Raw genomic sequence first — 15,528 nt, forward strand, 5'->3', positions numbered from 1 at the left:
TGGTGCTCTCATCGACTGATATGGGATCAGCTGTTACATGTAGGCTGTTTACACCAGTTTTACCTCTCGACCCAATCACTCGATGCTGCCCCAATGTGTCCATCCTCATCTTTAAATCCTTCACACCATCACCAACCCTATCTGTATAATCTCCTCCAGCCCTACAATCCCTCCCCTCTCCCACCCTGTGTATTTTCTGTTGTTTATACTGTGGCTGCTTGTGCATTCTCCCACCATTTGCCCCTCACCTGTCAACTGTGCCTTCAGCCATCTATCCCCATGCTCCAGAGTTCCCTCCTTAATCGTCTCCAACTTCCAACCCTCTCCTGCTTTCTGTCCGTCCGATAATCCCCTTTTTGACTGAGCTGATGTAAACTCCTCCGAATATCTCCTTCTGTGGCTGTGGGTCAATTTCTGTCTGATTATAGCTCTGTGAATTTTTTAAACCATTTTTAAAGGGCTGTCAGCCTGACTGGGAAGTTTAAATATATAAATGTAAAGTAAATCAAAATAAATAAAGACATTTCTTCTCCCCCTCTCCCACCCCACCCCCATAACAATGACATTAATTATCTGCCCTTCCCCCCCCCCCACCAAAAACACTTACCTTGTCCATCTGACTTTCTCCCCACAGACTGCACAAACTTTCAACTCCAAACCAGCCCACCATCCCCTCCACCCAGAACATTAATTTGACCCTGTTCCCCTCCCCCCATCACCAGAAGCAAGGATTCACAGCCTCCCTTGTCATGAATGAAATCTTTCTGTTTTTCTTTGGTACAAAGTGTGTTTTACTGGTCTCTCTCTGTGCTGCTGACATTAATAATCCTTTCTTATCCATGTCTCCTATTAACGTTTCTATTAAGCAGGTGGTTATAATCTTAGAATTGCCGTATACTTCAAACTACTTTAAAAAATAGCAATTTAAGAATCATTCTTCCCGATCTAACAAGCAATAGATAAAAGCCAGCATTAATTCAAAGAAATAAATATCATTAGCAGTATTACTTCAACACACGTCAAGTCAATCTGATTAACCCTTTCCTTACAGTACCACCTTTCTTGTCTTTAGAGTATTTAAGGTTGACTCTAAAGGTTCTTTCATCATTGTCATATATCTTTACCCATTGGTTGTATGTAACATATCAATAATATTGTGAAGATTGTGATATATTGAATAGTAAACATAGTTTCAAACCTATTCCGACATGTATTTTCATATATCTAAACATCATCACCTGGACTGAAATATCCTCACCCGGTCTTCTGTGGGTGATGGTGGGCGATCCTCGACAACCTGCCGACTACGCTAATTGTTGGGGTGGAATAACTAAATGAATCACTCAACACCCAGATCAATCCAACCGTCAAAGAGTTTATTGTTTTACACCGGTGGGGAGCAGGCCTCTGGGCAGTCCAGATACCACTCCAAAGAACAAAGAAAGTCTACAGGCCTTATACATTTACTCAGCCCATCCCGGCTGGAAACAATCCAATCATAACGTTTATTGATTACATACATTACACACATTGCCAATCGGATTAATAATTAGGCATCATGTGGCTGCGTGATCAGCTCATGGTCAGTTCCTGACCATCTCATGATGTTCATCAGACAGTTTATCAACTGTCCTTGAGCCTCCATAATGATTCTTTCTACTTTCATCCTTATCAGACCCACATCCCTGATTTCTTGTGCAGCTAGCAGTTATACAAAGCAGCTGCCTATGCACTGATAGGAGAGGCCCTGCTAGGTCAGCCTAACTGGCTGTGTTTGCAGTAATATTTGCAGGAATGTGGTTGAGCTAACCTTGTCCCACAATGCCTTGGGTAAATACTCCATTTGTAACAATATGTGGCTATACTCCATCTCGTATATGTAGCTGCGTCGGCCACGACTATCCTCAACACTTCCTTCCTATGTACTTTCAATTAACCTCTTCTTTCTCCTTCTGTCTGGGTATCTTCTTCCATTTCCATTAGCTTGACTCTGCTCCCCCAACATCTCAGACAGTGTTGATCCTGAACGTTGACTTCGACAACCAACTCCACTTAATGGTTATGACTGTGAAATTGATTAATTAATCTTAATCAAACACCCTGACTCACTTTGCTGTACTGATGGATTCTGTGAATCTTTCAGTTTCTTCGTGACCTGAATTTTCTTTCTGACTTTCACTTGGGACTGTAGGAATTTGGAATATAGGAGGTTTCTCATGCTCTCCCTTTGTCACATTTCCTCTTTCAGCAAATGTTCAACATGACACTGACGGAGTCTCTCTCCAACCTTCACTAGATATTTGAACACACCTAGTATTTTTATAACAACTCCAAACACAGACTTCTCTTATCACCTCTGTGGTTTTTCACCATGACCTTCTGACCTGCACTGAACTTTCCAAGTTTCATGCCTCATGTATCAATACGCATCTTCACACTGTCTTATTTTTCTCTAGCTTTGCTATTGATGTCAGGCTTAAGCAAACTAAACCTTGTCCTGGAGCGTGTTTACACACTAACTCATAAGGAGACCAACCTGTTGTAGACTGTGGGACTATTCTGTAAGAAAACAGAAAATAGTCTAGCCTGTGTTGAAGAGATACATGGAAAAAGGAAATTACACTGAGCCTGTCACCTAGAAAATACTTCTGCAAAGACCTCTTCATAATTTGTACACTTCTTTCTGCAGCACCACTCGATGCTGGGTGATATGGTGGTGAGAGTGAGTGGAATGTTGTGATGGTGCGGGAGTGTGGTGAGTGAGGGTGAGAGTTGGATCAGGTAGAGTGAGAGGAGGTACAGCGTGAGATGGAGGGAGCGAGGACTGGTTGATGTAAGATGCAGTGGGTGAGAGAGTCAGGAGAGAGGAGGGAAGGAGGCGATAAAATGGAAAGGGTTGGGGAGATTGGGAGAGGGTATCTGGGTAGGGGGAAGGGAGAGAGAGAGACAAATAGAGAGAAAGTGGGTGACTCAAAGTGAAAGTGAGAGAATGTAAGCGAGAGAGGGACAGATATGGTTGGGGAGGTGGGTGGTAGAGGAAGGGGAGAGAGATGTTTGGGGAAAGAGAGACTGGGAGCTGGATGGAGATTGAAATAGAAAGTGCGAGCAAATGACAAAGAGAGAGAGGCAAAGAGAGAGTCAGAGAGCTTGATGCAGAGAAAGAGAGAGAAAGAGAGAGAAAGAGAGAGGGAGAAAGCAAGAGACTGAAAGAGATTGCGAGAGCAAGAGAGAGAGAGAGACAAACAAAGGTACAGACACACAGACAATGAGAGAGAAACAGAGACACAGACACTGGGAAACAGTGCTAGAGAGGGTGAGGAAGTGACAAGTTATCTTTATATAACTCCTTGAATGTTATAAAACATCCTAAGGCACTCAGAAGCATTATGAAGCAAAATTTACACAAAGCCACATAAGGTGATATTAGGTCGAACAGATGGGTTTTCAGGGGTGTCTTTAAGGAGATAGAGAGAGAGGTGGAGAGGTTTAAGGTCATAAGGTCAGAAGAACTAGGAACAGGAGTAGGTAATTCAGCCCCTCGAGCCTGCTCCACCATTCAATACAATCATGGCTGATCTCATCTCGGCCTCAACTCCATTTTCCTGCCCATTCTCCATAACCCTTCAACTCATTACTAATTAAAAATCTGTCTATCTCCTCCTTAAATTTACTCGATGTCCCGGCATCCACCCTAATCTGAGGTAGTGAATACCACATACACACGACCCTTGAGACAAGTAATTTCTCCTCATCTCTGTTTTAAATCTGTGACCCTTTATCCTAAAACTATGACCTCTTGTTCTAGATTGCCCCACAAGAGAAAACATCCTCTCGACGTCTACTTTGTTAATCCCCTTAATCATTTTATGTACCGCAATTAGATCTCTTTTCATTCTTCTAAACTCTGGAGAGTAAAGGCCTAAACTGCTCAATCTCTCTTCAAAAGACTAACCCCTCATCCCTGGAATCAATCTAGTGAACCTCCTCCAAACTGCCTCCAATGCAGCTACATCCTTTCTCAAGTAAGGGAACCAAAACTGCACGCAATACTCCAGGTGCAGTCTCACTAATGCCTTGTACAGTTGCAGCAACACTTCCCTACTTTTATATTCTATTTCTTTAGCAATAAATGCCAAAATTCCATTTTAGGGAAGGAATTGCAGAGCTTAGGACCCAGGCAGCTGAAGGCACAACCACTAATGGTAGAGCGATTAAAATCAGGCAAGATTGACAAGACAGAATTAGAGGAGTGCAGAGATCTCGGAGGTTTGTAGGGTTTGAGGAGGTTACAGAGGTAGGGAGGGGTGTAGGGGCTCGGAGAGGTTATAAAGATAGAGAGGGGTGTAAAGGCTGGAGGAGGTTTTAGAGATAGGGAGGGTTGCAGGGCTTGAGGAGTTTACAGAGATAGGGAGGGGTGTAGGAACTGGAGGAGGTTGCAAAGATAGTGAGGCATATAGGGGCTGGAGGAGGATCCAGAGATAGGGAGAGGTGTCAGAGATGAAGTGTGTTTTCAGATGATGTGGCTGAGGGGCAGCATGTAGATGACAATAGGAAGGGCCAAGAATAGATCCTTGGGGGACACTAGAGGTAACGGTGTGGGAGCAGGAAGAGAAGCCATTGTAAGTGATTCTCTGACTATGATTAGATAGATAAGCATGGAACCTGGTGAGAGCAGTCCCACCCAGCTGGACGACAGTGCAGAGGTGTTGGAGGAGGATGGTGTGGTCAACCATGTCAAAGGCTGCAGACAGGTCGAGAAGGACGAGCAGGGAAAGTTTACCTTTGTCACAGTCACATAGGATGTCATTTGTGACTTTGACAAGAGCTGTTTCAGTACGGTGACATGGGCGGAAACCTGATTGGAGGATTCAGAGATGGTGTTCCGGGAAAGATGGTCATGGATTTGGGAGGTGACAACATGTTCAAGGACTTTGGAGACAAAAGAAGGTTTGGAGATGGGGTGTTAGTTTGCAAGGACAGAGCGGGCCTAGGCTCCTGGAGGGGGTGGTGTTAGTCTGTTTTAGCGCCCACCCCCTCCCCCACCGCACTCCCGCCACTGGGGGTATTTTCACATCCCAGTGATTCCTGCTGTCATTCAGTTGATGGAAGTCTGGGGATAAATATTCCATTCATGGACTGGAAACACTGGGACCCGCCTCTGGGCTGCTCTCAGTTGTTTTGTTTATTCATTAATTGAATAATTGATGTAACTGGATATTTCACTGCACTCTTGACCTGCTCTCTGAACTTGGACTGAGTTGCCCCATAAATAAATGTGTTTGTGCAGCAACTTAAATTCAACAGCATATATCCGACATGTCCAAATGTATTAGAATCAAAATCAAAGTGAAATGCGATGTTAAAGTAAAACAAAACAAATACCAACCACAGAAGTATGAAGTTGCCGGATATGGTGAAGAGTAAAATCACAGACTTCCTTCTGCTCTCCATCTCTGGGTCACCGTGACTCTCTCCCTTGCTCTGACCCCTCAGTCCCTTACGGACTCGACTGGCCACTAAAATGTGTCTGACTGTCAGAACATTGAGCAACAGGATTAAAGCAAATGGGAGCAATGGGGTTAAAACCACATCAAACCTGTCAAATCCCACCCATCCAGGCTCAGTATAATAGCTTGGCTTTGTATAACAGTACATTGGCACATTGTTGATTATCTTTGCAGGTTCATATGTAAAGTAGAAGGGGATGTTTTTTAAACAGAGCAGAATGCAGGTTGCTGTTAGAACCACAGCCGCAGTTTTCTCGGTGCAATATTTTGTTTTCAGCTTCTGGCAACAAATGGCCACAAATCGATCAAAGGTGAAAGTGACGGTGAACCAGACAGAACAGTCTGTAGCTGCACGATTCAGGGGAAGTTTAACTCTACACACAGGGAGGATGTTCAAGAAAGATCCCAGGAAATAATAATGACCGATCTGGTTCAGTATGACCTGAAAGATAATGACCAGTAGATCTGCGGTTGCCATGGCCACCAGGTAGCGAGTGGTGCAGGTGGAGAGGCCGCACTTTCCCCGGTCCAGGATCACAATCGCCAGTAAATTAACTGTAAGAGAGAGAAGGGAAAAGAGACTGGAAATTACTGATCAAACATTCTCTGTGTCTGACCCAGACTGCAAGGGTAGGATTCTAGCACCAAAACTGGGGTGGGGGGGGGGTCAGAGGTTAAAATTTAAAAATCTCAACCCTGAATCCAACCGACCTCTGACCTGCCCACTTCCAGCTTTAATGGAGTTGGGAAAGGGGACGGACAGACAACCGCTCCCAGGAGATGGGTTGGTAATTTAAATATTTGAATGAGGCTGGAAGTCTCTGATTTAATCTGTTTTACAGGTTTAACACTTTCCAGCTGGGTTTCCCCGTTATACCCCACACCACATAGAAAGACACCCGGGATTGCATCATCCTCCCACCCTCGGATCCCACCCAACCTTCGCCACGATAGGGCCCCTCCATTCCACAGGATCGGACCCCACCAGGATTTGATTCTCCAAGAATTAGATGCCCACATGAGGATCAGACCCAACTGCTCCTGGGGTTCAACCCCAAGGCGCAGACCCGACACAAAGGCAGCATAGCTTGGATCCATACAGCTCCCATAGTGACAACGAGTGTGGAATATTCCAATGTTTACATCTGAGGTCCACACACCTATACTTTACAACAGAGTCCCTGCACAGGGATCAGGATCAGGAACCTGCGAGGGTTTTCATTCCCAGACCAAAGTTGGTGAGGAAGAGAGGAGTGGGAATGGCGAGTGTATGAAACAAAATGAATCAATCCAAATGGGGCCTCGGAATGTCCCAGCAGGAGATGGTGGAGGGAAACTGGCCGGGAAATGGCCTCATGGTGTCTGTCAGGCAAGATTCTATATCCAAATGCACGGAGTGTAAGAAATAAACGAGATGACCTGCAGTTGCAAATTCAAATGGAAGGTTATGATGTGGTGGCCATTGCGGAGACGTGGCTGCAGGATGGTCGGAACTGGGAACTAAATATACCTGGTTATAAAGTTTACAGGAGGGACAGGGAAAATGACAGATGGGACGGAGTAGCCTTACTAATTAGAAATAATATAACCTCATTGGTGAGGGAGGATATAATGAGAGGAAAGCATCCAGTGGAGAACTTATGGGTGGAACTGAGGAACAGAAAAGGATCTAAAACTGTAAGAGGTGTTGTGTATAGACCCCCTGGTAGCAGTTCTGAGGTGTTAGATTGGATAAATGCACAAATTAGCCAAGTGTGTAACAAAAGCAGAGTAGTATTAATGGGGGATTTTAACTTGCACATAGATTGGGAGAGGCAGACTAGCACCTGTCAGAAAGGTAGTGAATTTCTGGAATGTGTCTGGGATAATTTCCTGCAGCAATATGTCCTAGATGTAACAAAGGGACAGGCAATATTAGATTTAGTTATGAGTAATGAGCCAAATTTAATTAGTAGCCTAACTGTGCATGAACATTTATCAAATAGTGATCACAACATGATCGAATTCAAGGTAGCGTTTGAAAGTGAAAAGCACGAATCAGCTACTAGAATTTTAGATTTGGGTAAGGCTGACTTTACCGGGATGAGACAGAGACTGTCCACGGTAAACTGGGTAGATCTGTTAATGGGTCAATCGACTGAAGAACAGTGGAGAATATTTAAAGAAACATTTAATGAAATACAGAACGAGTATATACCCCTGAGAGGAAAAAGCTCCACTTCACAGAAAAAACAGCCATGGACAACTAAAGAGATTAGGGAAAGCATAAAACAAAAAGAAAGGGCTCACAAAAATACAAAACGCGGCACATATCCGGCTGAATGGGATCGATACAAAGACCAGCAAAGGGTCACAAAGCAGCTTATAAGAGCGACTAAAAGAGATTATGAAAGGAGATTTACAAGGAACATCAAAATCAATAAGAAGAAATTTTATGGTTACATAAAGGGAAAGTGATTGGTGAAGAGCAACGTAGGCTGACTAAAAGCTGAAACTGGAGATATTGTCATTGATAATGGGGAAATGACAGACATGTTGAACAATTACTTTGCCTCAGTATTTACAGTTGAAAAAGGAGGATAACTTGCTGGAAGTCCCGAAAAATGTAATATCCTATAGGGGACAGGGACTTAATACAATTAATGTAAGTAAATCATCAGTAACAAGGAAATTAATGGAACTAAAGAGTGAGAAATCCCCAGGACCTGATGGTTTCCATCCAAGGGTGTTAAAGGAAGTAGGGGAGCACATTGTAGATGCCCTAACTATAGTCTTTCAGAGTTCCCTAGATTTAGGAGTGCTCCCTCTGGATTGGAAAGTTGCACATGTTACTCCACTTTTTAAGAAGGGTGAAAGGGGGAACCAAGTAAATTGCAGACCAGTTAACCTGACATCTGTGGTGGGCAAGTTGCTGGAGTCTATAATCAAGGATAGGGTAACTGAACACCGAGAAAAATTTCAGTTAATCAGGGACGGCCAACATGGATTCATGACGGGAAGGTCATGCCTCCAGTTTGCACTGGAGTGCTGACTTGGTTTGCACTAGAGTACAACAGTGGAAGTTTGGTAAGTGGGGAAGTTCGGTACGGAGGGAGTGAGGAGCTCCTTTCATTTCCTACCTGTCCTCAGTGAGGGGAGCCCAGAGCTTCCAAAGAGCACAGCTGACTGGGAGAAAACTCGGAGGGCAGAGTTCTGGACCGGTAAGTATAAAAAACTTACCTCTGGTTAAAAAGAACTGAGTGATGTCACAGGAAATCTGTGACCTGATAGGGAATTTTTTTTATACTGAATTTGAAAATAAAACATTGATAAAAATTGATTAAAGCCCTAATTAACTAATTAATAAGTGGAGTAACTAAACCAGAAGGAGGAGATTACTGTATTTAGTTAGCATTTAATATTTATAGTAGGAATCTGGCACGAGGGACCATATAGTTAGAACAATTTAGTAAGGGTTTAATAAGAATTTATTTATCTTCAATTAATTTATTAATTAGTGCTAGAAATGTCAGCTTCCAGCGTTCCGGACGACTACATCTGCAGGAAGTGTACCCAGTTGCAGCTCCTCACATGGATCGGTTGGAGCGGCAACTGGATGCACTTAGGAGCATGCAGGTGGCAGAGAGTGTCATAGACAGGAGTTTTAGAGAAGTGGTTACACCCAAGGTGCAGGCAGATAGATGGGTGACCGCTAGAAGGGGCAGGCAGTCAGTACAGGAATACCCTGTGGCTATCCCCCTCTCTAACAAGTATACCATTTTGGATACTGTTGGGGTGGATGGCCTATCAGGGGAAAACAGCAGCAGCCAGAGCAGTGGCACCATGGCTGGCACTGTTGATCAGCAGGAAGGGACAAAGCACAGAAGAGCAATAGATATAGGGGATTCTATAGTCAGGGGCACCGATAGGTGCTTCTGTGGATGTGAAAGAGACTCCAGGATGGTATGTTGCCTCCCTGGTGCCAGGGTCGAGGATGTCTCTGAACGGACAGGGGGCATTTTGAAGGGGGAGGGTGAACAGACAGACGTTGTGGTACACATTGGGACCAATGACGTAGGCAAGAAGAGTGATGAGGTCCTGCAGAGGGAGTTAGGTGGAAAGTTAAAAAACAGGACCTCTCGGGTTGTAATCACAGGATTACTCCCTGTGCCATGTGCCAGTGAGGCTAGAAATAGAAAGATAGTGCAGCTAAACACGTGGCTGAACAGCTGGTGTAGAAGGGAGGGTTTCAGATATCTGGACCATTGGGATCTCTTCAGGGACAGATGGGACCTGTACAAGAAGAACGGGTTGCATCTAAACTGGAAGGGCACTAATATCCTGGCTGCAAGGTTTGCTAGCGTCATTCGGGAGGGTTTAAACTAGTGTGGCAGGGGGTGGGAACCAGAGCAGTAGGACAGCTAGTGAAGTAAATGAGGGGGAACTAGTAAATAAGGCCAGTAAGACTAAGAGGAAGAGCAGGCAGGGAGATGTTGCCGAGCACAGTGGGACTGGTGGTCTGAAGTGCATTTGTTTCAATGCGAGAAGTATAACAGGTAAGGCAGATGAACTTAGAGCTTGGATTAGTACTTGGAACGATGATGTTGTTGCTATTACAGAGACTTGGTTGAGGGAAGGACAGAATTGGCAGCTAAATGTTCCAGGATTTAGAAGCTTCAGGCGGGATAGAGGGGGATGTAAAAGGGGTGGGGAAGTTGCATTACTTGTTAAGGAGAATATCACTGCTGTAGTGCGGGAGGACACCTCGGAGGGGTCGTGCAGCGAGGCAATATGGGTGGAGCTCAGGAATAGGAAGGGTGCAGTCACGATGTTGGGGGTTTACTACAGGCCTCCCAACAGCCAGCGGGAGGTAGAGGAGCAGATGTGTAGACAGATTTTGGAAAGATGTAAAGGTAACAGGGTTGTCGTGGTGGGTGATTTTAACTTCCCCTATATTGACTGGGACTCACATATTGCTGGGGGCTTAGATGGGGAAGAATTTGTGAGGAGCATCCAGGAGGGCTTCTTGAAACAATATGAAGATAGTCCAACTAGGGGTGGGGCCGTACTGGACTTGGTATTGGGGAATGAGCCCAGCCAGGTGGTCGAAGTTTCAGTAGGGGAGTATTTCGGGAAGATAATTCCATAAGTTTTAAGGTACTTGTGGATAAGGATAAGAGTAATCCTCGGATGAAGGTGCTAAATTGGGGGAAGGCTAATTATAACAATATTAGGCAGGAACTGAAGAATTTAGATTGGGGGCGGCTGTTTGAGGGTAAATCAACATCTGACATGTGGGAGTCTTTCAAATGTCAGTTGATTAGAATCCAGGACCAGCATGTTCCTGTGAGGAAGAAGGATAAGTTTGGCAAGTTTTGGGAACCTTGGATAACGCAGGATATTGTGAGCCCAGTCAAAAAGAAAAAGGAAGCATTCGTAAGGGCTGGAAGGCAAGGAACAGACGAATCCCTTGAGGAATATAAAGACAGTAGAAAGGAACTTAAGCAAGGAGTTAGGAGGGCTAAAAGGGGTCATGAGAAGTCATTGGCAGACAGGATTAAGGATAATCCCAAGGCTTTTTATACATATATAAAGAGCAAGAGGGTAACTAGGGAAAGGGTTGGCCCGCTCAAGGACAGAGAAAGGAATCTATGTGTGGAGCCAGAGGAAATGGGCGAGGTACTAAATGAGTACTTTGCATCAGTATTCACCAAAGGGAAGGACTTGGTGGATGATGAGCCTAGGGAAGGGAGTGTAGATAGTCTCAGTCATCTCATTATCAAAAAGGAGGAGGTGTTGGGTGTCTTGCAAAGCATTAAGGTAGATAAGTCCCCAGGGCCTTATGGGATCGACCCCAGAATACTGAGGGAGGCAAGGGAAGAAATTGCTGGGGCCTTGACAGAAATCTTTGCATCCTCATTGCTACAGGTGAGGTCCCAGAGGACTGGAGAATAGCCAATGTTGTTCCTTTGTTTAAGAAGGGTAGCAAGGATAATCCAGGAAATTATAGGCCGGTGAGCCTTACATCAGTGGTAGGGAAATTATTAGAGTGGATTCTTCGGGACAGGATTTACTCCCATTTGGAAACAAAGAAACTTATTAGTGAGAGGCAGCATGGTTTTGTGAAGGGGAGGTCGTGTCTCACTAATTTGATTGAGTTTTTTGAGGAAGTCACAAAGATCATTGATGAAGGAAGGGCAGTGGATGTTATCTATATGCACTTCAGTAAAGCCTTTGACAAGGTCCCTCATGGCAGACTGGTACAAAAGGTGAAGTCACACGGGATCAGAGTTGAGCTGGCAAGATGGATACAGAACTGGCTCTGTCAGAGAAGACAGAGGGTAGCAGTGAAAGGGTGCTTTTCTGAATGGAGGGATGTGACTAGTGGTGTTCCGCAGGGATCAGTGCTGGAACCTTTGCTCTTTGTAGTATATATAAATGATTTGGAGGAAAATGTAGCTGGTCTGATGAGTGAGTTTGCGGACGACACAAAGGTTGGTGGAGTTGCGGATAGTGATGAGGATTGTCAGAGGATACAGCAGGATATAGATCAGTTGGAGACTTGGGCGGAGAAATGGCAGATGGAGTTTAATCCGGACAAATGTGAGATAATGCATTTTGGAAAATCTAATATAGGTGGGAAGTATACAGTAAATGGCAGAACCCTTTGGAGTATTGACAGGCAGAAGATCTGGGCGTACAGGTCCACAGGTCACTGAAAGTGGCAACGCAGGTGGATAAGGTAGTCAAGAAGGCATACGGCATGCTTGCCTTCATCAGTCGGGGCATAGAGTATAAAAATTGACAAGCCATACTGCAGCTGTACAGAACTTTAGTTCGGCCACACTTAGAATATTGCGTGCAATTCTGGTCGCCACACTACCAGAAGGATGTGGAGGCTTTTGAGAGGGTACAGAGGAGGTTTACCAGGATGTTGCCTGGTCTGGAGGGCATTAGCTATGAGGAGAGGTTGGATAAACCCGGATTGTTTTCACTGGAACGACGGAGGTGGAGGGATGACATGACAGAGGTTTACAAAGTTATGAGCGGCATGGGCAGAGTGGATAGTCAGAAGCTTTTTCCCAGGGTGGAAGAGTCAGTTACTAGGGGACATAGGTTTAAGGTGAGAGGGGCAAAGTTTAGAGGGGCTGTGCGAGGCAAATTCTTTGCACAGAGGGTGTTGAGTGCCTGGAACTTGTTGCCAGGGGAGATGGTGGAAGCAGGTACGATAATGATGTTTAAGAGGCATTTTGACAAATACATGAACAGGATGGGAATAGAGGGATACGGTCCCCGGAAGTGCAGAAGGTTTTAGTTTAGGCCGGCATCAAGATCGGCGCAGGTTTGGAGGGCCGAATGGCCTGTTCCTGTGCTGTACTGTTCTTTGTTCTTCTTTGACAAATCTCATCGAATTTTTTGAAGAAGTGACTAAGATAGTGGACAGGGGAATGTCTATGGATGTTATTTATATGAACTTCCAGAAGGCATTTGATAAAGTCCCACATAAGAGACTGTTAATTCAGGTAGAAACCCATGGAGTTGAGGGCAAATTATTGACATGGTTAGGAAGTTGGTTGAGTGGTAGGTGAAAGAGAGTGGGGATAATGGGTAAGTACTCCGATTGGCAGGATGTGATTAGTGGTTTCCCGCAGGGATTTGTGTTGGAGTCTCAATTATTCACATTATTCATTAATGACTTGGATGATGGCATATTAATCATATATCCAAATTTTCTGATGATACAAAGTTAGGTGGTATTGTAGACAGTCTAGATGATAGCATAAAATTGCAAAGAGATATTGACAGACTAGGTGAGTGGGCAAAACTGTGGCAGATGGATTTCAATGCGGGCAAGTGTGACATTATCCATTTTGGACCAAAAATGGTTAGAGCAGGTTACTTTCTAAATGGGACGAGCTTAAGTACAGTGGATGTCCAAAGAGACTCGGGGGGGGTTCAGGTGCATAGATCTTTAAAATGCCACGAGCAAGTGCAGAAAATCATCAAAAAGTCTAATGGAATGCGAGCCTTTATAACGAGAGGATTGGAGTATAAAGACACACAGGTTATGCTGCAGCTGTACAGAACCCTGGTTAGACCCCACTTGGAGTACTGTGAGCAGTTCTGGGCACCACACCTTAGGAAGGATATATTGGCCTTGGAGGGAATGCAACGTAGGTTTACAAGAATGATGCCTGGACTGTAGGGGTTAAGTTACGAGGAGTGATTACACAAATTAGGCCTGTTTTCGCTAGAATTTAGAAGGTTAAGGGGTGATCTGATTGAAATCTTCAAAATATTAACAGGAAAAGACAGGCTAGATAAAGATAAACTATTTGCACTGGTTGGAGATTCTAAAACTAGGGGGCACAGTCTAAAAATTAGGACCAGAATATTCTGGAGAGATGTTAGGAAGCACTTCTTCACACAAAGGGTGGTAGAAGTTTGGAACTCTCTCCCACAAACAGCAGTTTAAGCTAGAACAGTTGTTAATTTTAAATCTGAGATAGTTAGATTTTTGTTAAGCAAAGATATTAAGGGATATGGGCCAAAGGCAGGTTTATGGAGCTCGGCTGCGAATCAGCCATGATCTCACTGAATGGCGGGACAGGCTCGAGGGGCTGAATGGCCTACTCCTGTTACTATGTTCCTATCTTCATCCTGTGTAATAGACAGATAATGAAATTCACCACTCATGACCCAAAGATTCTCAGGACCATGTTGGGGTAAGGGGATTAATCATCACTAAAATAACTAAAGTGTTTACAGTAACTGTACGCAGAGTAAGAAATGTCATTAAAGACAGGATTAGAATGCTGTAACAGTGCTGTCCTGCTGTTTAACTGTCAGTAAGTAGTTAACATCTGTTTCTGTTGGAGCAGTTCAATAGGAGACAGAGCAATATCAATATATTTCACTTTATACACTTATTACCAAACATCAGCAAAAACCACTTTGCAAACAATTACATTGTTAAAACACAGAGGCAGCTTCATGGAATGGAGAGATCAAATACCTGAAACAGTGATTTCAAAATAGAACCGGGTTGCACAATTGTACTCAGTACAATTCCACAGTGACAGATACTCCCAGTAATACATGGTCACTGGGATCAGGTGTTCCACTCCAGTTAGTGACAGACAGTCAATTTGAGGTCTTCACTGAGGTCTAATTCAGCATTACATGATATTCCACTAAATGCAATAACTTGATAATTCAGAGAGCCTGTCAGTTACAAACAGAGGTTTATTATCAGCTGAGACAATGGAATAAAACTGCAGAGATAATTCAGGATATTTGATGTAAGGAAATGATATCACTGATCGGGTGTCTGTATAACAGTGACCACTAGATCAGAATTTAACATTATCAGTCACAGAGTAAACAAGAGACCAGCTCACACACAGATTTACACAACTTCAATGGTTATAGTCACTTACCAGGAACACCAATGACAGCAAGAATTGGGTAATATATTTTCGAGATAATGTCAATTGTTCGTCCCATTTTTGTGTGGTGATGTGTCCCTTCGTGCTGCAGACAATCTCTCTGTATTAAACTCTGAGGTGACACATTACCAGAGCCTGTAATTTATACCCTGTGGGATCTCCCCGGGGATATTGAGGTTGCAACATTGTTCAAACTGTTTTTTTAAATTGAAAAAACAGATTACAACATCGAGTTCAGTCTGTGCATTGATACAATCTATTTATTTTGAATATTAAACTGGAAAACTCCAAAAACTGGACAATTCTGATCACATTAATTAACTAATGAAAATTGGAAGCTGTATTCTCCCAGCAATGAGGTTGTTCTTTCAAACACCATCAGTCCCATCTCTGGATCTCATGCTGTTTCAGTGATGTCCTTCACTCGACTGTGGTTCGGGTGGTGAAGAGCAGATTGTGGCCATCGTCCATCTGGGCCTTGAGCTGCAGGCTCTCATTGTAAAGCACGGAGAACTGGGACTGCAGGCAGTGAAACTCGGGAGTCCTTCACCATCTCACTGGCAAGAGTCTTCAGCTGTTCCTGGGGAGGGGAG

The 15,528-nt window shown here is 44.1% G+C and overlaps 1 protein-coding gene across 1 annotated transcript; it reads right to left on the reverse strand.

Annotated features, from left to right (window-relative positions):
- Positions 1 to 1,375: 1,375 nt before the first annotated feature.
- Positions 1,376 to 14,993, reverse strand: LOC137345753 (probable G-protein coupled receptor 139). The gene is made up of 2 exons (XM_068009011.1): positions 14,927 to 14,993; positions 1,376 to 6,062 (listed from the first exon to the last, which is right to left on the reverse strand). Exons 1-2 carry the CDS (start codon positions 14,991 to 14,993, stop codon positions 5,170 to 5,172), a joined length of 960 nt encoding a protein of 319 aa, XP_067865112.1. The 3' UTR covers positions 1,376 to 5,169.
- Between the last annotated feature and the right edge of the window lie 535 nt (positions 14,994 to 15,528).

This window comes from Heterodontus francisci, chromosome 29 (assembly GCF_036365525.1).
Source record: "Heterodontus francisci isolate sHetFra1 chromosome 29, sHetFra1.hap1, whole genome shotgun sequence".
NCBI lineage: Eukaryota > Metazoa > Chordata > Chondrichthyes > Heterodontiformes > Heterodontidae > Heterodontus > Heterodontus francisci.